This window comes from Zalophus californianus, chromosome 8 (assembly GCF_009762305.2).
Source record: "Zalophus californianus isolate mZalCal1 chromosome 8, mZalCal1.pri.v2, whole genome shotgun sequence".
Classification (NCBI taxonomy): Eukaryota; Metazoa; Chordata; class Mammalia; order Carnivora; family Otariidae; genus Zalophus; species Zalophus californianus.
The window spans coordinates 36,348,362-36,373,781 of NC_045602.1; the positions used below are offsets into that span (position 1 = coordinate 36,348,362).

The 25,420-nt window shown below is 45.4% G+C and overlaps 1 protein-coding gene and 1 pseudogene across 4 annotated transcripts in view; one reads left to right on the forward strand and one right to left on the reverse strand.

The window, feature by feature from the left end:
* Nucleotides 1–48: 48 nt before the first annotated feature.
* Nucleotides 49–25,420, forward strand: part of ACOXL (acyl-CoA oxidase like) — a 357,812-nt gene continuing 332,440 nt past the window's right edge. For 3 of the 4 annotated variants that reach the window (XM_027621416.2, XM_027621417.2, XM_027621419.2), the window contains exon 1: nt 14,862–15,072. In XM_027621416.2, coding sequence (XP_027477217.1) covers nt 14,948–15,072 — 125 coding nt within the window. In that variant the 5' untranslated portion in view covers nt 14,862–14,947. Of the gene's footprint in view, nt 508–14,861; nt 15,073–25,420 lie in introns of those variants that run through there. The other variant, XM_027621418.2, reaches the window with a different exon arrangement.
* LOC113937419 lies at nt 19,764–20,636 on the reverse strand (annotated as a pseudogene).

Below are 25,420 nucleotides of genomic sequence, written 5' to 3' on the forward strand. Positions count from 1 at the left end.
CCGGCTCACCGCTAGTTCCTCCCACTTGCCCCGCAGTCTTCAGTCAAACCGTAAGCTCCCCGCCCGCTAAGTGCCGGCTGGATTTTGAAGTACCGCGCGGAGAGGGAGCCCTAGAATTTTGGCTTAGTGACTACAATGTGAAGGCACGTCGGTAGACACTTCAGGGCTGGTTATGTAGGTGATATATGGCATATGAAGATGATGGGTTAATACTCTCGCAGACTTCTGGGCTTGATTTAACTCATCTGAAAAGCTGTGTGGGTGCCCCAGAGCGGAGGAGGGCTCAAGGTCCTGGGGGCTGTTCCTACATCCAAATGGCAATTAAAATAAGAATGGAAGAGTTTGATAGATTGTAGAATGCCAACAAGGAAACTTTCAACATCTTCTGTGGAACTAGGAGCTCTGGAGACCCAAGTTCTCAGGAGTTATAAATGAAGAGACCTCTTTGTGAAGGAGTCCAGATGTCTGAGAAGAAATATGTAATATGCTGATGCTTCCTGCCTAAAAGTGAGTTGGAAAAGAATCAACCTAGTGTTCTCTGCCCCTTCGACTTTAATGACTTCCCATTCTACCTCTCCAGGCTGTTCCAAAAGTCACATAACAATGCAGTAAAATACAAAGAGTTATTAATGCGATTACCTTCCTTTTGCAGAAACTGTGTGGGTGTTTGATCTCTTAAGGCCCTTAAAAAATAGCAGCTTTTGGAAATCCTGATGCTCTCAGTCCAGGATTCCTTCCAGAGTGTTGACCAATTTGAATATACACAAGAATCCGATTTGTAGTACTTAAACCAGAGAGGGTGCTCACTCTGAGGTCTTTAGACAAATGTTAGGTTTTGCTAACCATCACAGAAATTGACAGATTGTTGCACTCATTGAGGTTTTCAGCCTGTGTCTGATAGTGGCTCTGTCATCAATTAAGAAATGTTGATTGGGCATCCATCATATGCCAGATGTCACTGGATTTATATCTAATTACAGCCTTGTCTAACTCAAACAGATCCTTCCTTAAGAAGCTAGTGGCTTTGTCTGGGAGATGAAGATGCAGTCATAGAAAACTATTTAAAGGTGGTATACACATGTATTACATGCCATATTAATGTTCAGATTATCTGTTAGGAGATCCAGAGGATGGAGGGGAAATGGGGCCTGTCTGTCACATAAAACTTCATAAGGATGGTGGAGCTTGAATTGGGCCTTGAAGGGGGTTGGATCTCTCCCTTACTATCTTAGCATTTTTTAAATAAGTGGCTTTGAAAGTTTCTCATGACACCTGCGCACAAGGTTTAGGTTTTTTGTTGGGTTAGACTTTTTTCTTCTGTAGTGGTGATCTGCCCAGGGCAGAATCTATTACAAAGAATAAAGAAGAGCTCTGGGGAATTACCACATTAGCCATAGCCCAGTGGAGGAGGCCAGGGTGTCAGCGAAGAGTGCCAGCTACACGGCCTGGGATCCTTTCTTCCACTCAGGAGTGGCTCACAGCCTAGCTGGGGGTGGGGTGAGATGGGGACAAACTCCAAAGCCAAGGGAAGGAGCAGAAGGGGCCAAAGGAGACAGGACTGGGGGAGAGCATGGAGGAGGTCATTCTTGGTGTAAACTGAAGGATCACCCTGGAGAACTCCTGTTAATGAGTAGTGGAGGTTCTTTTTGAAAGACTGGTTTGATAGTTTGATGTCAAATCTTGAGTGCTAAATTAAGGAGTTTGTACTTCATCATGATAGTAATTGGGTCTTTGGGGAACAGCAGGTCTAGTTATGTGTAAAGTACACCTTTTCTGCTTCAGGGGCAGGAATGTGCAGTTACAACTTTCTCTTTCTTTAAAACTCTAATTTATCTGCTAATTTCAATATTAAATCACTATGTAAATTGACTAACAGATTCTCTAAATTTTTAGGAAGGCCAATAGATAAAGTCTTTTTATTTGGGTTTTCAGTGACTTGTTATTTCAGTATCATAATCTCCAAAGTTACTGGAGGAGGGACGGCAGGCCACATCAGGGGAGGAGCTCCAACTTCAACTTTCCCAAGGAGCAGCAAGTGGGCAAATGATTCAAACTCTTTTTTTTTTTTTTAAGAGGGGGTGGGGTGAAAGAGGGAGACGGACAGAGAGAATCTTAAGCAGGCATGGAGCCCAATGCAGGGCCCCATCTCACAACCCTGAGATCATGATCTGAGACGAAATCAACAGTCGGATGCTTAACCAACTCAGGTGCCCCATGACTCAAACTCTTAATCTGGCTATCAGTTTCCTGTAAAATGAAAAAAGAAATCTGCTTCCTTGTCTTTGTGTTTCTCTGACTTCCACTATCCTATAACCTCCTAAGGTTCTCCACTGAATTCCTGAACTCTCTTGGGTTGTCACATGATATCAAAGTTAGTGCTTGCTCTGTTCAGAAAAGAAAAATGATTATTTTTCTCTAGGTTCTGCCTATTTGACAAATGCAAGTAATAACAGATACACATATATCTTCCTTCCCCTGGGAATTTAGAGCAATTTATGGTAGCAGTATTAGATGTATTGCTGAAACATCATGTAAGATTGGAGATTTATAATTAGAATAGTTACGGAAAGCCGATGAGTATTTTAAGGGACTATGGAATATTAAGAATAAAGTTGATATGTAGGAAGGGAGATATTAGAAACTTATCTTAGAAAATGTTTTTGTTCTGAGGGTTGTGACTTCCAGAAGATGCCTCTATGGTCAAAACCCAGATCCATTCTTGTGGATAAGAACTATACATATATTTTGTCTTTTGGATGAACCAAAGTATATTTCTCAAATATATTTGGTCTTCCTCTTCAAATTCTGTCTTACAGTTCGAAAAACCTTTGGAATTTCCTTGAGAAAATGAGAAGAATGGTAAAGGTATCTTTTGTTATGTTAATGAGGTGACTTTTGGAAAGCGCCTGAGGATGGGGCTGGTTGCCAGGAGAACCACCTACGTGATTAGAAGGTTGGAACTTTCAGTCCACTCCCCCCAACCACCCCCCCAACCTCAGGAGAGGAGAGGAGCTGAAGGTTGACATGGCCAATGGCTAAAGACAGTCAATCATGACTATGTAATGAAGCCGCCATATAAAGCCAAGAGGGCAGCTTATTGGTCCTTTTTTTGTCCAAAAAGCTTCCACACTTGGGGAACCAGAGTGCTTCCATGTGTCACCAAACACCACCAAACTCCATGAGGACAGAAGCTCCTTTGTTTGGGATCTTGCCCTTTGTATCTCTTCATCTGGCTGTTGATTCATATCCTTTATCATATCCTTTAGTAAACTGGTAAATGTAAGTCAGTGTTTCCCTGAATTCTGTGAGCTACTCTAGCAAATTAATCAAATCCAAGGAGGAGGTGGTTGGAACCTCCATTCTGTAGCTAGTTGGTTAGAAGCACAGGTAACAGCCTGGGGCTTGGGACTGGTGTCTGAAGTTGGGGTGGGGGACAGTTTTGTGGGACTGAACCTTTAACTTGTGGAATCTGATGCCATGTCTGGGTAGATAGTGTCAGAATTAAGTTGAATTTTTGGATGCCCTGCTGGACACCCTGCTGATGTCTGGGACTTGCTTGGTGTTGTGGTGGAAGTAAGGGAGGGGGTGGTATCTCCCTTTGCCATGTTGGAATTGGATCCAGAAGCCTGAAAAATCCCCCATAAGACTATCTCTTTACTTCAGATGCCAGCCACAAGTTTCAGGGGTTCTCAGCCACCCACACTTATGACTGATTGGCTACGAATTCAGGGGTTCCCACAACCTTCTCCCAGATTTGATAATTCACAAGAATGACTCATAGAACTCAGGAAACTTACGATTACGGTTTTATTATAAAAGATACACATAGGGTGAAGTCAGGGAGAGTCCTGGGTTTGGCCTTTCCATGCCCTCCCTCCATGGAGTCAAGGTACATTATTTTCCTGGCACATCAATGTGTTAACCAACCAGGAATCTCCACTGAGCTTCAGTGTCCTGAGTTTTTACTAGAGTTTCATTATGTAAGAATGATTGATTAAATCATTGGCCAGTGTGTGTGAGTGAACTCAATTTCCAACCCACCCTCCTCTCTCTTGAGGTTGGGAAGACTGGCTGATATCCTGTGACTCCAAGCCCCAAACTTCTTTTTTTTTTTTAAGATTTATTTTATTTGACAGAGAGAGACACAGCGAGAGAGGGAACACAAGTGGGGGAGTGGGAAAGGGAGAAGCAGGCTTCCTGCGGAGCAGGGAGCCCCATGTGGGGCTTGATCCCAGGACCCTGGGATCATGACCTGAGCTGAAGGCAGACGCTTAACGACTGAGCCACCAGGTGGCCCCAAGCCCCAAACTTCTAATCAATTGGTTCATCTTTCTGCTGAGCAGCCCTCATCCTGAAGCTATCTGGAGAACCACCAGGAATCACCTCATTAGCATAACAAAAACTCCTATCACTTAGAAAGACTTCCAAGGGTTTTTGAAGATCTGCCAGGAACCTAGGTCAAAGACCAGATAATTTTTTTAGTATACCATGGGGTGATGTGCATCTTTGAGCATCAGCTCAGAATTTCATTAGCATTAATAGCTTCTGTACTTTATAACATCTGTACTTTCAGGACAGCAATTCTGTCCTCTTATGAACTTGGCAACCGGTTGGTATTCTTGCTCAGATTGGATTTGCTTCCATCCCTTCAAAGAGCTGGACACTTCCCAAACTAGAGAAAAGAGCTAAATCAAGGCTCAGACTTGGCGACTTGGAAACATCAGTTTTAGAGACAGTCCTGACAGATGTTTACATAGCTGAGCACTGATATAATTCTTGTCTGTGCATCAAAGTCTGAATTAGGTCCTTTAGCTTGTCCTTCTGGAGACAAAGGAATGGCACGAGGAAACTGAAGTGATACCATGAATAACCGATAGCCTGGTTTACCAGATGCTTAATTTCCCCACACATACGATGTTAAAATGATGAAGACAATTTAGGTGAGCCAGACTTTAACAATTTACGAAGCAGGTAGTCTCCATTCTCAAGAGTCCAGAGAACTGGGAGGCATGTGAAGAAGTGGCAAGTTTTTATGCAAAATGAACAAGGAAGAGAAAAATTTTTTAAAAGGGACAAGGAAAACATTGGAGTTACTTGGTGATCAGGGATAGGTCTCCTGGACGGTGCGGCTTCTGGGCAGATGGAATCCTTATAAGCACTTGAAATTTTGAATGTTAGATTTGGGTTTGTGGATCTAATCTCCCTGAATTGATAATGCCTGATCTACCGAGGGAAGTAATGTGATTAGACACACATTAACTTAAAGTGGCTGCTCACCCTCTGTCAGCATTTACCTAAGTTGTATTTCTGACTTATAAGGCTCTCTGCCTTGCCTGCTACTGTTGCAGTCACTGTTCCTACTGTCACTCTTCTATTGTCATCTTGTATCCTTACATCTTTGCTGTCCCTTTGCTTTTGCATGCTGATGTACTACACTACACTTTTGACTATGAGACGCTTGTTTCATTTAGTTAATACAACTGATTTGCCTTTCCATCTGTTGCACTTTGCAATTTCTGTGCTGTTTTAGAATGCCTAGCCCCTTTTCCTAGCCTAAACGAATCACTGGGCACTGAGCTTTGTTTCTGCTTCTCTCTTGCAGAGGTCTTGGGCCTTCTGGTTGTCTAAGGGGACACCCAGATGATGACCCCATTGTTTTGTTTTGTTTTTTTAAGATTTTAGTTATTTATTTGTCAAAGAGAGAGAGGGAGAGAGAGAGAGCACAAGCAGGGGGAGCACAGGCAGAGAGAGAAGCAGGCTCCCCGCTGAGTAAGGAGCCCAATGCGGGACTCAATTCTGGGAACCTGGGATCATAACCTGACCTGAAAGAAGGCAGGCGCTTAACTGACTGAGCCACCCAGGCGTCCCTCCCACTGGCTTTTTTTTTTTTTTTCTAACTTATTGCCCATTTTGACTTCCGGACCACCTTGAACCATTAACTTCTCAGTCCATTTTCCTGATTATTTCAGACCTTTGGATCTCAGTGTCCTCCTGGGCTTTGCACCAGCATTCTGGGAGTATATTTTATTTGGTTCACATACTTGGGAGTTGAAAAAGGAGAATAGCTGAAGTAAAATTAACCCCAACAGAAAACAATGAACCCTCTTATGATCATTTCCTATATTCATATTAAATATTTCCTGTAGTAGCCACTTAAAAGTTCTCAGCCAGACTTGCACTCTCATGGTTTCAGCCTTCTTGGTATTTTCTCATTCTTTAGCTGCTTCCACATCACTGGATATATGCTATATGCATATTCTGCTTAGATCTAGTTGGCTTGGCAAAGCTTTTAATAACATTGAAAATTTGAGATCTATTCAAACCCCACAGAAATCTATTTTTCTTCCTTTATTCCCACTTGATAGCCGCTTTGATTTTTCTGAAATTGCATCTTCAATAGTATCCCTTCTCTTGGACATTAATTAATTTGTCATGGTACAGTAATTGATGCGTACTTGCCAGTGACAACAACAAACACCAGTGACTTTACAGAGAGGCTTGTAAGTCTGTCCAGATACTTTGAGTCACAATTAAGAGAAAAACCCAGGAGCACCTGGGTGGCTCAGTCGGTTAAGTATCCGACTCTTGGTTGCAGCTCAGGTCATGATCTCAGGGTCGTGAGATCGAGCCCCTCGTCAGGCTCCATGTTCAGTGCAGAATCTGCTTGAAGTTCTCTCCCTTCTCCCTTTGCCTCCCCCATGCTCTCTCTCCCTCAAATAAACAAATAAAATCTTAAAAAAAAAAACCCAGAAAACCCAAATCAAGCTTGCTTAACAACAGAGAGAATTTATTGGCTCATGTAACTGAAAAATCCAAAGGTATGTGGGTTTCAGGTGTAATTTGATCAGGATTCTTCCAGTTTTCCTTTGCTATTCTCTCAGCCCTGCCACCTCTTTCTTTACTTTGCCTTGAGCTTAGTTCCTTCATGGTAGCAAAACTATTGCAGCAGTTCCTGGTCTCAGTGTGCTTACTCCATAGTGCCAAATAATCTAGCAAATGTCCTGTGTCACTCTGCACCAGTTAGGTCCTGTGCCTTCCCCTGAAGCCTCCTCTGAATCACATGGACATATACCCAAAGAAAGTCAGGGGCTTGGGAAGTTAAATGTGGAGCATGGCTGGGAACATAACCAACAGATGTCTGGACAGTCAGTTCCTAGCAAGCAGAGCTCTCTGTCACTTTGAAAAGGAAAGTGGAAAACCACTGAAAGTGAATGAGGTCACTTGAGCTGCACACTGCAAACTGCTGACCTGCAGCTGCAAACTAGTGACCCAATCACGAAATGGTGATTCTCTTTAGCATCTTCTGAAGATATCCTCCTTGTGACTCATTCTTAGAGGAATGATGAAAAGAACAGGCTTGTCCATAAGCCCAATAGAAAAGAGGCTGGAATGGCTATGAGATGTTCCAGTCATGGATACCACCATGCCTCTTGTGTGGTCATTGTGCCTTCATAGCATTTGGAAACTGAAAAAAAAAAAAAAAGTTTCAGAAAGCATAATGACCTATTCTCTTTGTGTTAGCTTTTCTGGTAGATTAGCTCCTGTTGAAAGAGAAGCCTCCATCTTCACAGAAGTCAAATAGACTGTCCTGGGCTGAATTGTGCCCTACCCTTTGCCAATTCAGATGTTGAAGTCCTAACCCCAAGTACTTTAGAGTCTGACCATACTAGAGATAGGGTCTTTAAGGAAGTAGTTGAGTTAAAATGAGGTGATTGGAGTGGGCCTCAGGCCAATATGACTGGTGTCTTTAGAAGAAGAAATTTGGACATGGAAATGTACAGAGGGAAAACAGTGTGAGGAGGCAATGGGAAGATGGCCATCTATAAGCCAAGGAGAGAGACCTGGGACAGGTCCTTCATGGCTTTCAGAAGGAACCAATCAGATGACACCTCCAGAAACTGTGATAAAATAACATTTCTGTTGCTTCAGCCACCCAGGCTAGGATACTTTATTATGTCAGTTCTAGAAAACTAACACAGATTCCAAAAAACTCCCCTGTTTGGCCACATTTCTCTTACCCCAAGTATTAGCTTCTGAATGCTCTTTGTTTTCCTGACACCAGTTTTTCAAGGTAGGTAAATGAGTGTCTGACAGGCCAGGACACCTGAGGAAAGTTACTCAGCCTTTGGTAGAATGCAGATCAACTAGTCACATCATCTCTCCCTTGTGAACTTAGTTTCTTCAATGGGAGAGAGAAAAAAGCAGCTCATGATAGCCAAGATTTGGCCTGGCACTAACAGCCAAGCTGTGCTGTTCTATAAACAACTTTAAAGAATGTTCATATCAAACAAAGCTGCCCGTGGAATTACATCTGCTTCCTGATAGCACCCAATCCAGAGCAGATGCCAGCTTCCTTGATCCTCCTCCCGATCCCCTAACACAAGCCCAAATCCTGTAATAAGTTCTTTCTAACATTTCTTGGGGAGATGCCTCCCAATTCCCCATAGTATGCTGTCACTCTTGTGGCAGTGAGCCAGTAAACCTAACTTTGTTCCTAGCTGTCTTTGACTGAAAGACACTAACAAGAGTTTCAGAGCTTGGATTTCATACATAATAACAAATAATAATATCAGTATCAGTAAATAATAAACAATAATAATATAATTTAATAAGGGTTGATGTCAGACTGTGGGCATTCCCAGCCTGTGCCACTGTGCTCCATGCGGTGGTGAAGGCTGCAGTAAACCCGCTGAGTCTCTTTGCAGACTTTATCCTGGGGGAAAAAGGAGGCAGGTCCATCAGAGGTGACCCTGTAATGAAGTCATGGGTGTTTGGAGGGGAGGGCACTCCTGAGGACAGTGGGGTGGCTGTTTCTAGAATCTGTCCCTTCCCTTACCCTGGACACATCTCAAGCTCCGAGGTCAGAGAGGCAGTAAGTAAAAGCTGCCAGTTTCCCCATTGTAAGCTGTGCTCAAGGGCCCGGTTCACAAAGTAGCAACCTAAAGGGAAGCTGGGTCTCCTGACCCCCTTCTCCACACACCAGCCAGGGTCAGACTGTCCGGTACGGGTGGCAGCAGAGCTGCTCATGGTCCCATGGCAGACACTCCTCAGGGCTCCCATAAACCTTAGCAAGATAGGAAGGAGGGGCTTATCAGGGAGTCAAGGTTCTGCATCAGCAGGTGAGGCAAGGGTCAGGTAAATCTGAGCTAGTGCCGTTACTGGGTCTTCTGAAGTACTCAGAGTGGGGAGTACTGGGCAGCATGTGGGGCACTATAAACCAGCCTCCCAGACTGCCCCATTGCCCTCCTCCAACCTTAGCAGGGTGGCCACACTACTCCATTAGAGGCCATACCCTGCAGTGTCCTCGTCTAAAAAGAAAGGACTGACTGTCTGGACCAGCTTCAGGGGGCTCCTGGCACTGACATTTTATGGTCCCACAATATCTACAAAACAAACTGAAGTCCCCTGAGAAGAGTCTGTGCCTCACTCAGAACACTGAGCCCTGGACTGTAATGTTCTTGCCCCAGGCCTCCGTAAGAGAAGCATCCATAAAGGTCACCGATGCCCACGGGTCAGTCCTGTCTGGGTAGTGGGATGTAGTGTGTGACTTAGAGTCATATGAGCCCTGGGTCCTCTGCCACAGAGAGCAGTGTGCCCTTGGGCAAGTCAGTTAACACTATAATCACTGTAGAAAGAGCTAAAGGAAATGTGGCTGTGTCAAGATCCAAAAAGCCACCACATGTGGGAATGCTCTTTAAATGCTCTAGCTGAGGACCCACCTCTCAAAAATGGGCCAAGGGTCTAGGAGCAGCGCAAAGTAAAGCCAGCAGCAGCCTCCTGTATGGAGGGTCTAGGGCTATAGAGTAGCTTCGGGGCACAAACCCAGATGCCATCCCTAGTCCACAGTGGATCAGTACTTCTTTCTCAGAGGCCTGTGATCACTGGGTTCCTTCCATTTCCCTCTGATGTCCAGCTGTGGGGACCCTGGTTCTTGCCCCAGCCTTTTTCTGCCTGACAAAGGACTTAGAGCTGCCCTGAGGAGTGGGCTGCTGGGGTGGGGGTGGGGTGGAGGGGGAAAGATCGGGAGGGCAGGGGAGGAGGAGGAGAGAGCTGGTCCCAGTTTCTGATACCAGCCACACACCTGCCCTTCCCCAGTTAGGATGAACCTTCCTTAGATTTTGTGAATCAATACATTTCCATTTCGCTGAAGAGAGTTCAAGTAGGTTCTTATTACTTATAACTGAGAAAGTCCTGGCTTACCCAGACAGTCCGGGGGGGCCTGTTTTTTTTCTCATCATGGTGTACTTTTTAATTCCCATCACCTATTTCCCACATTCCCCCACCCACCTGCTCTCTGGTACCATCAGTTTGTTCTCCATAGTTAAAGAGTCTGCTTCTTGGTTTGTCTCTCTCTCTTTTTTCCTTTGTTCCTCTGTTTTGTTTCTTAAATTCCACGTATGAGCGAAGTCATGGTATTTGTCTTTCTCTGACTTCGCTTAGCATTACAACCTGGGGGGGGCACATTTTGTGTCTTCTCCCTCCTCTCCCCTCTTTTTTTTTTTTGTGTGTGTGTATGTGTGTGTGTGTTTGTGTGTGTGTACATATATGCACATACATATGCGTTACCTCCATCTACACATATATGTGTTTATATATGTATACACACATTTTTTTCCTCACTTATTTGAAGGAAGTTGCCCCATTACCACTAAATACTTTAATTTGCATTCTTAAAAACAAGAACATTCACTTATATATCCACAATACAATTAGCATAATCAGGACATTAACAATGATACAATAATATTATTTAATTCACCTTGTTTAAATTTTCTCAATTGTCCTAATCATGTAACAGTCTGCTGTGCAGCAAGGCTGTGAACCACCAGTCTAAGCCAATGGCTGCACATTAGAATCACCTTTGGGGCAGGGGTTAAAAAGTACAAATGCCTGGGCTCTATCTCTAGAAATTAGATTTATTTATTTAGTGTGTGTGTCCACTACTGAGCATTTAAAAAAAACCCAAGATTACTCTACATGTGCAGCCAATGTGAAAACCAGTTATTTAAGCCAATAGTGGTCATCGTCTTCCATTCCTTTCTCATGTTTTTAGTGATTGGTTTTGGATGGGTATGCTGGGTTGAATAGTGTTCCTCAAAAGTTCATGTCTACCTGGAATGTCAGAATGTGACCTTATTTAGAAATAACGTCTTTGCAGATGTAATCAAGTTAAGATGAGGTCATATTGGATTAGGGTGGGCCCTAACCACAGTAACTGGTGTCCTCATAAGGAGAGGGAGATTAGAAAACACAGAGATACACAGAGAAGAAGGTCATGTGAGAATGGAAGCAGAAAGTGGAATAGCTACAAGCCAAGGCACACCAAGTGAGCCAGCAGAATCTAGCAAGCAGAATCTAGCAAGAGGCAAGGAAGGATTCTTTCTCAGAGTCTTCAGAAGGAACGGGGCACATTGCTGACACATTGATTTCTGAGCACTTCTGGCTTCCAGGACCATGAAAGAATAGATATCTGCTATTTTAAGCCACCCAGTTTGTGGTAATTCGTTCAGGCAGCCCTGGAAGACTTTATTCAGTGGGCATAGGGCCTAGTTAAGGACAGGAGATCTAAGGGCAATTCTATCAGGTTGTTGATTTCCCTGAACTTTCCCTGAAAAATTCCTTCAAAGATTCACAGGTTCCTTGAAAGATTCCTTAGGGATGGTTGGCAAGTACTGTTGATTCTCTCCACTCTGGGCACCTGGGAGGGTAACACTTTTCTGTTCCTTGGAGTAGGTGTGTCATGTGAACAGAGTGGTGCCTGTCACTTCTGGGGTACCTTTTCAAGCCCACTCTCATGCTCTGATGCCGTGCCTATGATGCTTCCGATGGGGAGTTGCTTGGTCTGACGGGCCCCAGAGTGAGAGTTGACTTGCTGGGAACCCCAAAAATCCATCCAGAGGTCTTAACAAGGATGTGGATCAGACTCTTGCCAGAGGGGCAAAAGGGTAGAGCTAGAGTTTCCTGAGTTTTAATTGGCCTTTGTTGCTCAAAACACTTCTGTTTTATCTTTTACTGATAGGACTTGGGGAGCAGTTGCCTCTTCCAACTCTGAAAGTCCCTGGATTTGTGGGCTCTCTATTCCCTTTCATCCCTGCCTGCAAACTGTTCAGTTCTTTCTAAGTCCATCTCTTACTTATTATAGTTTGTCAAACACAGCCAGTAGCAGCCAGCAGCCAGGACAGACAATGCTGACATTCTTTCCAGCATCTTCTCCTGGAGCAATGAGTTCATTAGCTATGTTGTCTGCTGGGTACAGTTTTATCAAATGTTTGCCACTTCCTTTTTTTTTTTTTAAGGTTTTATTTATTTATTTGAGAGAGAGAGAGAGAGAGAACACACACACAAGCAGGGGGAGGGGCAGAGGGAGAAGCAGACTCCCCGCTGAGCAGGGAGCCCAACTTGGGGCTTGATCCCAGGACCCTGAGCCACCCAAGTGTCCCTGTTTGCCACTTCCTAACATGGACTCCCTTCTGTTTGGTTTTGGTTAACAGCATCCTCACTGCCCCTGCCAATTCTTAAGCCAGTGCACACTTTTTTTTTTTTAATTTCAGCAGCAACATTCTTCCAATAGCTTCTAGAACAAACAACACTCCAAAAAATCTTGGTGGCTTATAACAACAAAGATTTTTTTTCCTCACTCAAGCTGCATGCACTTAGTAACATGTTTTTAGCTTATAAGTCTGAATCCAGAGGAACCACACCCTGACTCGATAGAGAGACCACTATGCATCCCCCACTGGCTGTGGACCTGATTTTGTGACAGTATGGGAATTTGGTTGCCTCCTTTGAGGAGTGGAGAGTGTATTTCGCCTGTGGAAGGCAGAGCGAGACAAATATTTGGCTAGATTTAGTAGCCACTAGTGGGCAAAGGGGGCAGAATTAGTAGTCACTAGTGTTGCTCACTGGTGTTGCTCGCTTGTGCTCATTTCGGGTGTTGGCTTTCTGGCCATGTCCAGAAAGGTACTTTCCTTCTCCCATAGAGTCAGGAGTGAACTGCATTGGCCAAGGGATCATGATTGGAAGTTACGTGTGTCCTTCCCAGCTGACAGCTTTAAGAGCCTGTGTGGCCACATGATGGTGGCTGTTCTGTCTGTTGGGATCAGAGTGGGGGAACATGGAACAGAACCCTCATGTGGCAGAGGTGAGAAATAAACTCTTATCTTTATAAACCCTAAGGTTTGGGGGGTGGTCTGTGACCACAGCATGCCTGGAATAGCTTTGGGGTTGTTTCTTACTACTATGTTATCCTGACTATCCTTCTGCTTGGCACCATGTGTTGCTTAGAGCAGCAGTATGTATCTTATGATTGAGAGGAGACAAGTTAAAAAAAAAAAGATAAAGATAACGCACTGAGAAAGGATAGAACAGAAGGATGGAAAGAAAAAATGGTCCCGGGGTAGAGGTACTAAACCAGCCCTGGGCACTCTCCTACCTCCAGGCTTCCCGTTATAGGAACCAACAATGTCCTTATTCATCACATTGTTGCTTGTGGCTGCCCAGGTGGCGGGGTAGACAGAATAAAGGCCTGCCAAAGATGTTCATGTCTTAATCCCCAGAACCTGTGTGCTGTCTCACATGGGAAAAGGGATGTTGCTGGTGTGATTGAATTACTGATTTTGAGATAGAGATTATCCTGGATTATCTGGGCGGGCGCAATGTCATCACGAGAGTCCTTATGAGAGGGAGGCAAGAAGGTCAAGATCAGAAGGGAATGAGCAATAGAAGCAGAGGTTGTTGTGATGCACTTTGAAGATGGGAGACGGAAGGGGCCAGGAACCAACAAATGCAGGTAGCTTCTAGAAGTTGGAAAAGATAAAAACAGAGATTTTTTTCCCCCCTGGAGCCTCCAGGAGTCCTTCTCTGCTAACACCTTGATTTCAGTCCTGTACGATCCACGTTTGACTTCTGACCTCCAGAACAGTAAGAGAACACATTTGTGTTGTCTTCAGCCACTCAGTTTGTGGTAATTTGTCACACAGCCGCAGGAAACTGATAGACGTGACTTCCACTCACCTAATGACAGCGTACAGAATCGATCCCAAGAGCTTCACCACACCCCCAGCGGTCACCTCGGTCACCTCACCTCGCTGGCCGACTGGTCTTTGCAAGGGAAGAGCTAACATTTCCTTTGTATTTAAAAGGAGAATCAATAAAATATGTGGGAGTTACCCAGAGGCAAGGGATGAACAATCACCACTTAAGCCGTAACTCATTTCCTACTGCCCACAACAACAAAAGGAGGGTCCGGGAGATGAGTTTAGTGTTCGTGTTCATTGTCTTGCTCTGTCTGCATCTCCCAGCTACTCTGCCCTGCAGTGTTTGTAGGCCTGGGCTACCCCAGATTACAGTCATATTAAAGTTCGCTGTAATGCACCGTTTGGGGGCAGCAAGGATTTGAGTTGAGCTGCAGCTGTGTTGGGGCCAGAGCTGGACCAGACCCTCTTGGATCAGGGGTGCCAGGCTAAGAGGCTGCCATGCAAGATCCACTGAGTCAAATGTCTCCGCTCTGAGCGGCCAGGACTTCCCGTGCCCACATCCACCTGACCAACTCCCTCTCTACAGTTCTGATACTTGCTTCTTGGGCGCCGGCAGACTGGAGGGACAATTGAGTACAGGACACAGTGGTAGAAACTAAAGTCCCAGGGCAAGGCAGTAGACTTTGAGCTTTCTGGGGAGGGAGAGAGGAGACCACGGTAGGAGCCCCGACTTCCTGGACAGCTTGTTCCCTGGGCCCAGGGAGCAGTGTCAGGGAAAGGCCGGCTGGGATTGAGTGGGGATGGGGGAGGGGACAAGAAGATGGGGAAGGAGGAGACAGGCCCGGTGCTGCGCCGATAAGAGGGCGTGCGCTCCCGGGCCCCACGTGCAGGCTGCTGGGAGGAGGGGCGGAGGGAAGCTGGGAAGCTGGTCCCCGGGGTCGGGTGGCAAAGCCAGAGTCCTGGAAGGTGCGATGGAGCCGGCTCCGGCTCTGGGGCTCGGGGACTCGTCCCTGCACCGCTACCTGGACGGCGAGTTCTGGAGCCTTAAGAACGAGCTCCGCAGGCTCCTAGGTGGCTGCCCGCTCTTCCGCCACAGGTACCGTGCCGCCGCCGCCGCCGGCCGACTGGCCGCGTCCCCTCGGTCACCGCGGGCCCCTCGGGGCACTGCCCGGGGCGCTCCGGCCCAGGGCCAGGCGGCATCCCCCTACCCTGTGCAGATAATGGACTCTCCTCGCCAGTGGTGCGCGCGGCGCACACGGCCGCCGACTTCACGGGCCCGCAGGGAGGGTGGCCTCCGCCTGCCCAGCTCCCTCCTATGAAGAGTCGGGGTGAAGGGGTGGGCCCGCAGCGGCAGGCTTGGTGCTCCGCTGAGACTCGTGGCTGGAAGGTTGGGCTCTGCTTCTAGATCTCGGTTGCTTGACTGCCCGCCCCTCATGTTCCATCCCGGGTGGTGGGAGAAGGGGCAGAGAAACCAGGATGCGATGGGTGTGGACGGCGCCCAGGGCCATCTTGCCGCGGTGTCCGCAACAGGTGCGCCGGGCCAGGTGGGCGGGAACCGGCAGGACAGCGTCGGCCGCAGGCATTTTCCTGGCACAGGGATGGACTGGCCCTGCACAGGGCATATGTGGGCGTCTGGGGTGGGGCAGACTCCCAGGGGCCCCCGAAGAGCACCGGTGTGCAGAGTGGGCAGCTGAACGGCAGCAGAGGCACTTTGGTTGTAAGGGGGGGTCAAGTCCAAGAGGTCATCTGATGCCCTGACAGCCCTGAGAAGTGGGCAGAGGGGCTGGTGCTTCTCAAGTTTAACACATGGAGAGAAGGACTCAGTGACCAGCTGTCGGGACCAGAACTCAGCGCGTGTGTCCCACTGTGGGTTCTTTCTCCTGTTCTCTCCTGGGCAGCTGACCCCTTCACCCACTCTTAGGACCAAGCTCTGGAGGTTTAGCTTAAGGAAGCCCTTAATAAAACGCCAGTATGTTCCGAAGGAGGATTAACTAGTTAGCCCGTGCCCAGTCAGCCCATCTTTAGCTTATGTCTTAAGAATGAGCTGGGCTGAGGCAGAAGGAGATGCTTTGTCCTTGCAGAAGAAGTCGGGGTTCCTGCACTGAAAGGGGTGGATTTAGGGAAGGTGAAAAGTTAGATGTGTAAGATGGTTGGAGTGTCCTGGGGTGTCTTCTCAGCTTCTCTTTCCCTCTCTCTCATACATAGTTCTTTATGTCATGGTTCTCAAAGTATGGTCCCGGGGCACCCAAGACTGTTTAAGGAGATTCAAAGTTAAAACCAATTTTGTGATAATACTAAGATGTTATTGGCCTTTTCATTCCCATTTGCTCACAAAGTAAAGTGGTGGTTTCCAGAGACTACATGAAGTCTAATATCCCAGCAGATTAGGTCCAGAAGCAGATGTGAGAATCCAGCTATCTTCCATTAATCCCTCCCACTAAAGGGATTTGTAAAAATGCAGAACAATGCAACTCTTATTACTAAATTTGGGGGAGGGGTTGGAAAAATAAAACTTTTTCATTAAAAACTTAATGAGTTTATTAGTTACTTTCAAATGTTTTAATATATATTCAAATATTTTTCTGTCATAATTTTTAATATGGTAAATATCAATCAATATTTGGGGGTCTCAATAATTTGTTGAGTTTATTTTTTTTCTAGAGCAGTTTAAGGTTTACAACAAAATTGAAAAAGAGGTACAGAGATTTTCCATCTACTGCCTGCCCCCGACACATGCATAGTCTCCCCCATCATCAACATCACCCACCAGAATGATACATTTTTTTTTTTACCAAGTTAGGATATCATGATCACTCCAAGTCAATAGTTAGGGCTCACTCTTAGGATTATACATTCTGTGGGTTTGGACAAATACATAGTGACATGCATACATCATTATGATGTATCATACAGAGCATTTTCACTGCCCTTAAAGATCCTCTGTGCCTTGCCTATTCATCTCTCCCCACAATCCACCCCTGGCAACCACTGAACTTTTTACTCCATAGTTTTGCCTTTTCCAGAATGTCATATGGTTGGAGTCATACATTATATAGCCTTTTCAGATTAGCTGCTTTCACTTAATAATATGCATTGAACCTTCCTCCATGCCTTTTCATGGCTTGATAGCTCATTTCTTTTTAGTGCTGAATAACAGCTCATTGTCTGGATGAGCCACAGTTTATTTATATGTTCACTTACTGAAGGGCATCTTGGCTGCTTCCAAGTTTTGGCAGTTATGAATAAAGCTACTAGAAACGTCTGTGTGCAGGTTTTTGTGTGGAGGCCTTAGCAGTTCTTAAGACTTCCAAAGAGGTCCTTTCAGTCATACTTAGTTCTGCTACAGCCCTGTCTGCATATCTCGACACTTACCTGTTCCTGTATTCCTTGGTCTTCGTAGTGTATTTGTGGGCTGTCATCTCTTTGCCTCTTTCAATTTAGGGAACTGCAGTTTAAAATATGGAACAGAATTCTAATATTCTAGCTGCTGACTTGGGCCAAGTAGAAGGGAGTTCCTTGTAAATTGCACAACCTGCTTAGGGATTGAGGGAAAGGCAGACCAGCAGGTTGGAAAGTCAGCAGGCAGCTTATTAGCCATATGATCATCATCAAGTGATTCTACCTTACTGAGCTGACATTTGCTCATCCACAGAATGGGGATATTATCTGTGCTGCTAGGTCGTTATGCTGCTGAGATGAGAAACTGATGAATAGGTATTCAGTGAAAAAAAAAACACCAAAGAAGAAAAAGATAAAACCCCCCACTATCTTAAACACTTTTCCATTCTTTCCAGTTCCTGTTTACTGACTTCATAATTTTGGAGTTATAATAAGATCATTGGCTAAATTTCATATTGTTTTTCCCAAGTGATTCAAGATTCTGATACCTATTTGAAAGGTCACATTGTACTATCAGATTTGATCTTATCATGTGTTAGAAGACAGTGATTCTGATTTCTTCATGTTTCAACATTCTGCCAGAATAGAACGCTCCATAGGAGACCAGAAATAAACTTTCTCCAAACACTGATTCACCAAGGCCATGTTGCGTCTCCTGTGGCTAGTTCCCCGCCCCAGGCCTTTGAAGTTTAAGTGGGTGTTGGGGGGCGTGGCGTTTGTGACCACAAGGTTCGGTGAGTGCTGTGTGTGTACAATGGGAAGTTTGTACAGGGTCAGGCACTCCCAGGACATAAGAGGCCACAAAACAGTTTTCTTCCAAAGGAACAGAGGTTGTGTAATTTCCTATGCACATAATGACTACCCTCCTCAGCACAGAGGTTCACCGTGTATGTTCCGCTCCCAGGCATGGTGTGAGCACACCCCAGGTTCCCCTCCAAGGGAATGGCTTGCCCTCTTTCCCAAGTCTGGCTTGCCAGGCTGACTCCCCTATTCCACTCCATTAGAGAGTCCCCCAGGCCCTGGGATTGCCCTGGTTGCTGAGGACCATGGGACAGCATGCTGTTTGTGGTGATAGCAGGAGGATTTGGGGAGACTCGAGGTTCCTCACTGGGGTTTGCAGGGAATGTTGAAAAGCAACATCTGAAATGAGATACGCTTTGAAAATGTTTTTAAGTTTGTTTCTTGGCAAATTGGAGCTCTTTCCTGAGGGCCAGGCTAGTGAGTGGGTGTGCACGTGTGTAGGTAGGACACACATTCTCAGGAAGACAACCTACAAAGTCCCATGAGGCTGGTCTCCTAAGATCTTCTCCCCGCTCTTCTGCAAGGCTCTCCTCCCTGGTCTTGCTGTCCTGGCTCTCTTTACCCCTTCTTTCTCTCTACTCCCTTGGATTCCCTTCCCTAGAACAATGCACATTTCTCGTTTTCCCCCTAAGTCTTATTCACACATGCAAGTATTCATGAAGATGTTCTCATTGTAAAAAGCCAAATAATACAGAAAACTTCAAAGTTTCCTAAGTCATCCCCTCCCCTCACTACTTTTTTCACTGTGGTAAAATACACATAGAATCACATTTTCCACTTTAATAATTATTAAGTGTACAGCTCTGTGGCATTAAATATATTCGTGTTGCCGTACAACTACTACACCATCTCCAGAATGTCTTCATCCTCCCAAATAGAAATTCTGTACCCATTAAACAATAACTCCCCATCCCCTCCCTGCCTGCCAGCCCCTGGCCACCATCGATTCTATTTTCTGTCTCTTGACTGTTCTGGGAAACTCATATAAGTGGAATCATACAATACTTGTCCTTTTGCGTTTGGCTTATTTCACTTAGGGTAATATTCTCAAGGTTCCTCCATGTCATAGTACGTGTCAGAATCTCCTTCGTTTTTAAGGCTGAATAATGCTCCATTGCTTGGATATACTACGTTTTGTTTTTCCATTAATCCATAGATGGACATTTGATCCCCCAACCACTTTTCATACTTTAGTATGTTGTAGGGTTTTTTTCTCCTTATTTTTCTGTTTTTCTATGAGTTTATATAGACATGAACATTACGTTTTTCTATAAATAGAATCATGTATTTTTATTCTACAGCTTGTTCTTTTAAAATTTAATTCTTATTTTCATTGGTGTGATGTATGAACATTCTTTTTTTTAACTAAAACAGTTGACAATTTTCACATTTCACAATACAAATGAAAATTGCTTTTTGTTTTTTTTGGTCCCACTACTCCCCTGCCAAAATTATTCTCTCTTTGATAAGAAGGGGGAGCAAGTCTTCCTTGTCCTCCTGTTAGAAAACACCCAATCACAACATCATGATCTCCCTGGGGAAGTAGAACAAGTAATATAAAATGGGTATAAAGAGGTTCCCATCTCCTTATCTGTCTGGTCGAATCATTCCTGGCCAAGTGGGCACCATCATGGGGCAGGCAGGAAGTCTCATCATTGGAGGCCCAGGCATCATTGGTATGTAGCCTCCCACAGGTGGCCTCATTCTGGGAGAGGTTCCCATCACTGGCATCATCCCAGGAGGAGGAGGGCCCATCCTTGGCATCATGGCAGGGCCCCATAGGGGGTGCTGGCATCATACAGGGTGAGGAGGACCCGGAGACCTGGGGTGGGGGGATCATTGCCTCTGCAGGAGGAGGAGCAGACAATGGAGTAGGAGGTATCTTTCTTTGTTGAAATACAGTGGTTGTTTTGTTGGTCAGGCTCTAAGCCTGTTCTTCCATCCGTTTCTTTCTTTCTTTCTCTTTCTTTCTTTCTTTCTTTCTTTCTTTCTTTCTTTCTTTCTTTCTTTCTTTCTTCTTTCTTTCTTTCTTTCTTTCTTCTTTCTTTCTTTCTTTCTTTCTTTCTTTCTTTCTTTCTTTCTTTCTTTCTTTCTTTCTTTCTTTCTTTCTTTTTTAGGATTTTGTTTATTTGAAAGAAAAAGAGAGAGCAAAGGCACGGGGAATGGCAGAGGGAGAGGGAGCGACTCCCTGCTGAGCAGGGAGCCCAATGTGGGGCTGGATCCCAGGACCCTGGGATCATGAATTGAGCCAAAGACAGATGCTTAACTTACTGAGCCTCCCAGGTGCCCCTCTTCCATCCATTTCTGAGAGTAGTCTTGCATATTCTCTTTGTGTTTCCTACCACTGCAGTGCGTCTTTCTCACAGATGGAGAGTCATGGGTGAGGTATGTGTCACACAAATCACAATAAACCTTAGGTTTGCTGATCTGCAGACCTTTGGCCACTCTGTCCCTTGCCATGTATGAACATTCTTAATGCAAATAGTACAACGAGGTTTGTAATGAAAAGCGGCTGTCCCTACCTTCTGCCTCTGTCCTTCCTTCCCTTCTTCATTGACAACCCCTCTCACATCTTTCACCAGATTCTTATGTTATTGACCTCCGTATTCCTAAATAACATGCTCAAACAGCCACTTCTTGACTATATCATGACTCACTATTATAGAAAATGAAGATTCTCACTACTGCACCACTTTCTTTCCTGATTCTATGAAAATCAGCGTGTCACCTTGTTTATTTAAATCAGTACCCAGTGTTCACATTGTTATGACTCTATAAATATTATTCCCAGCCATGCCCCCATGACACACCATATTTCATTTCCTTTCTTTTACAACTTTTTATTTTCTTTGGAGATATCAGTTTCCCTCTTTATTCATTTGCTTAGTTTTCTATAAACTCATCACTCACTGACCCCCACACTTTGGGATAGAAAGGTTACACTCCTCTCAACTTGGTCAAACCTGTCAGATAATTGGCCATTCTCTTCCTGCCCCGTCCCCCCATGAGCACAACCATCCTGGAGACCTCCTTTTGGGGCTTCTGTCTGGACTGGCTTTCTACATGACTCTTCAGTGTTATGTTGGAAATTTCCTTTGCATCTCCTCTGTAGTCAAGTCACTGTTTTCCCAGGCTTTCTCTTTCTTGGTTACCCTTTGTGGGGGAATAGAGATGGTCACAAATTCCCCAATGCTACTCCTGCTGAGAGGTGTGGTTGTGTCCCCTCCCCTTGAATCTGGGTGGTTTTGTGACTGCTTCAGCCAACAGAATATGGCTGAAGTGACAGCATGCCAGTTTCAGGGCTCAGCTCTGAAGAGACTGGTACCTTTCATTTCCTGTCTCTTGAGGTCCTGAGCAGCCACGTAAAAAGGTCTCCTAGCCTGTAGCTGCCATGTTGTGAAGAAGCCTAAACTGGTCCATGGAGAGAGGCTACAGAGAGAGAGAGGTAAAGAGTGCTTTACCAAAGAATGCTAACCCATTCCCAACTGCTCTAGCTCCCGGCTATGAAGTCATCTGAGATGGGACCCCAGACATTGTGAAGGAGAGACAAGCCGTCCCTACTTGTTCCTGTGTGTCCAAATTCCTGATAGAAAGCATAGACAGAATATTAATGCATTGCTGTTTTAAGCCACTAAGTTTTGGGGTACATTGTTACACAGCTACAGATAAACCAGAACAGTCTTTCATCTAATATCTTCCTGAGAAAGGATAGAAGAGAATTATCTTTTTGAGATTTTTATGTCTGAAAATGTTCACTATTCAATCGGCTGAATGTTTTTCTGGGTATAGAATTCTAGGCTGAAAATAAAATTTCTGCCAGATTTTTAAAGGCATCATGCCATTGCTCTCTAGTACCCAGCATTGCTATTAACAGATCTTATTCGTTCTGCACCCCAGTCCTTTATAAATGGCTTATTTTTCTTCCTTTTGGAAGCCATACCATCACGAGCATTCTTGTTTAGCACTGGTGTTACATTATTCACACTGTGACTTGATGTGGGTCTCTTTTTCTTTCAGGTAATGGGCTCTGTAATCTGGAAACTCATGTTCTTCAGTTATTTGCACTATTATCTGGAACTTCCTTTATTCAAATGTTGGACTTCCTGGCCTTGTCCTCTGATTTTCTTATCCTTTCTTCCATATTTTCCATCTCTATTTTTGTTGTTGTTGTTGTTGTTCTTGTTGTTGTTCTACTTCCTGGGTGATTTTCTCTACTTTATCCTCCAACTCTTCCTGAGTTAAAAATATCTACTGTCATATTTTTTTTTTTAAAAGTTCTTTAAGTTCTTTTTTCCTTTTTTTTTTTTTTAATAGCACCTCTTGTTTTCTGGTTGCAAAATCTCTTATTTTTTTGAGATATTCCTTTCTGTTCTCTGCCTTGTCTCTGTTTCCTTTGGATTCCTTTTTTCAATTCGTACTTTTGACCTCTGTCTTTTGTGTTTAAGGCTTTCCTTAAATGTCTAATCAACCTGGCGTATTTGCTCATAATAGGAGCAAAATGAATAAGTAAAATGCTGATTGTAAAAAGGCAGGGTTGATGGCCACAGGCTTTCCTGATCATAGAGTAGCCTTTCCAGTGGCAGATCAGTATTACTGTTTTGTTTTGGACAGAATTAATTTCTCCAGAGATGACTCCTTTAGTTTCCTGAGAAATGGTGGGTAGAGAATGAAGGACAGGCAAGTCATAATCCTGGCTGCCCGAAGTGATCGTGAGCAGGGCTCCTCCCTATGTGACTTTAGGCTGATTAGAAAATGCTCCTCTCCCAAGACATTTGACTTCCATTTGCTGGAAAATGCTTGTTAACTGATTTTGTTAAAACAAGTCACTTTATGGCCATCTGCTGGGAGTTGTCAAAGCTGCCCATAATGTACAGGTCATCCCTGGTGTTTGGTTATGTCCTGCATGTTGGTAAGTGGGGCCTGTGGCTGGGGTGTCTCCCCCTGGCCCCCCAGTTCTCATCATGGGGCCTCTTTGTGGCCCTTTCACATCTCCTTCTCCTGACAGTGAACCCCCAGGCTTTGATGGGCTTTGGGAGGGGACTTGGAGCTGTCAGAGGTGACTGGAGCCTCTAATTCCCAAGCCTTAGTGGAGTTCAGTTGCACAAGCTGGTTGGCCCCTCAGCCCTATAAACTTACCATTCTCTGGTCTGCCAAGTCATCCACCTGTGCACTTGCCTGTTCACTTTCAGGCTGCCAGTATATTACTGCTATCCCTTGTCTGCTGTCAGTTACTCTCCAGTTCTTGGGTGGCTCACATGGGTAGTCACTTGGATGAATATGCAGCCCACACAGGCTTCAGTGTGGAGGTTGGAATTCAGGCTCAGGAGTGATGCTGCCAGGAGTCCCAGACTCTGCTCTCCTCATGTCCAGACAGGCCCTGTCCCCCTCGTGGCCTTCAGAGCTTTGGCTCAGCAGCCAGGCTGGAAGAGAGGGGCTCTTCTTGGCTTCCAGCCTGGCCCAGGCCACCCTCACTGGCCAGCTGGTTGTTGCCAGTGCCCTTCCTTGAAGGGGCCACAGAGGTGGGGTCATCCATGAGACCCACGTGGCTGGGGGAGGGAATGGGAGACTGCTAGAGAAAAACTGGGGTGATGGGGCCCAGAAAAGGGGAAATGGTTGCCAGACAGACAAAAATGCTAGGTCACCCATTGTCGGCTTTTCCCTGAGTCTCTGGATGGTTGTAGGGATTGAAGCATGTTATGGAAGAGCCCTTGGGAAGCCACGGGTCTGCCTTCAATGGGAAGTTGGGCTTCTGTCTTCTTTGTTACCATGATTTTGATCTGAAGATGGGCAGTATCTTGGCTTTTCTGGGTAGGGACTTGCTGACTGATTGCAAAAACAAATGTTATACATGCATGGGACCAATGTCTGTGTAAAGAGATTAGAGGTCATAAGCACTCATTCCTCAGCGGTTCAGGAGGTGCTGTGGAAATTTTGGAGAAAGCCTGGGCCCATTTTCTGGTTGAAGCCGTTCTTACCGTATTGTGAGATCTCTGAAATACGAGCTGCTGTTAGAGTACCTTCCCGCAGTCGGGGGAATAGCTCAATCCCGGCAATGACCCCGAGACTGAGGGGTTAGCAGACCATGGCTGCCCACCACTTTGGTCTGTCTAGCCCCTGCCCCCTGCTCTGTCTGCAAAGCTGTTGAGATGCTCCTGCAACCTCCTATTAGTGTGTATATGTTTTTATTTTTATTTGCCTTGTGTTGCACTGAGTTTCAATAGTATCTCTGGTCTTTTTAAGTTGACGTCTCTCCATCTACTAACTTACAACATCGAAGTTGACAACATTTATACTCTGTTCTCCCTCCATAACGAATGCTTGGTCCTTGGGTTGATTCTAGAACCTGAGAATAGGTCTTACATGATTATGACTGTAGACAAGTGACAACATCTGAGCCAAGCAGTGGGCTCTGATTACCTGTCTTCCTGTTCATAATGATGACTGTATGGACCATGGGCAAACCTCTGTTTGTTTTGACACTCTCTGTGGGCTCACTGAAGGCTGCAGACTCCCAGGCCCCCTGAGTGCTCTCCCCACCTCCCCCTGGCTGCTGTGGAGAGTATTGATTCAATCTCTTCTTGACCCTTCAGGAATCTCAAGCCTTGATGTCCAGGTTGTAATTAGCCCCTGAGGGAATCTCCATGTCCATCTTCCCAGTTCCCATTTACTTGTAAATGGACAGGTAGGTGGGCAGGGGGCTTTCAGGGTCCAGCAGGGGACCCTGGCTCCTGTGCATGTTGCTTGACCCACTGAGGGTGCTTCCTCCATAGTTGTTGAATAGGTTATTGTTGAGATGAGGGATTTCCACTCTAGATCCCTGCAGAATGTGTGTACTAATGTTCCACCAAAAACATCCTTTGGGTGATCAGCAGGAAACACATTAGCCAGACAAGCTAGCAGACTCCACCCTTCCTTGGGCAGAGCATGGCCTTAGGAGGGAGTCAAGGCCTGGTTATACCTGTAGACCACAATTCTAGGCTCTGCAATACACTTAGTTAAGTGGTACTGTACACCTGTTTCTGTTTTCTCAGCTAACCTCTCTTGTGCTATTCCAGCCTCATGCACCCTAAAAAATAACCCTCTCTATTTGAGGTATCAAGTCTCATTTCTAAGCCAGATGCTGTCCTGGAGCTTGGGATCACCATGGTAGCCTGGACCTATCAGGAGTTGCCCCTTGGGCGGAGCAGATGCAGTGCCTTCAGAATCCTGGTGGGGAAGGAAGAGCTAGCAGCCTCATCTGCCAT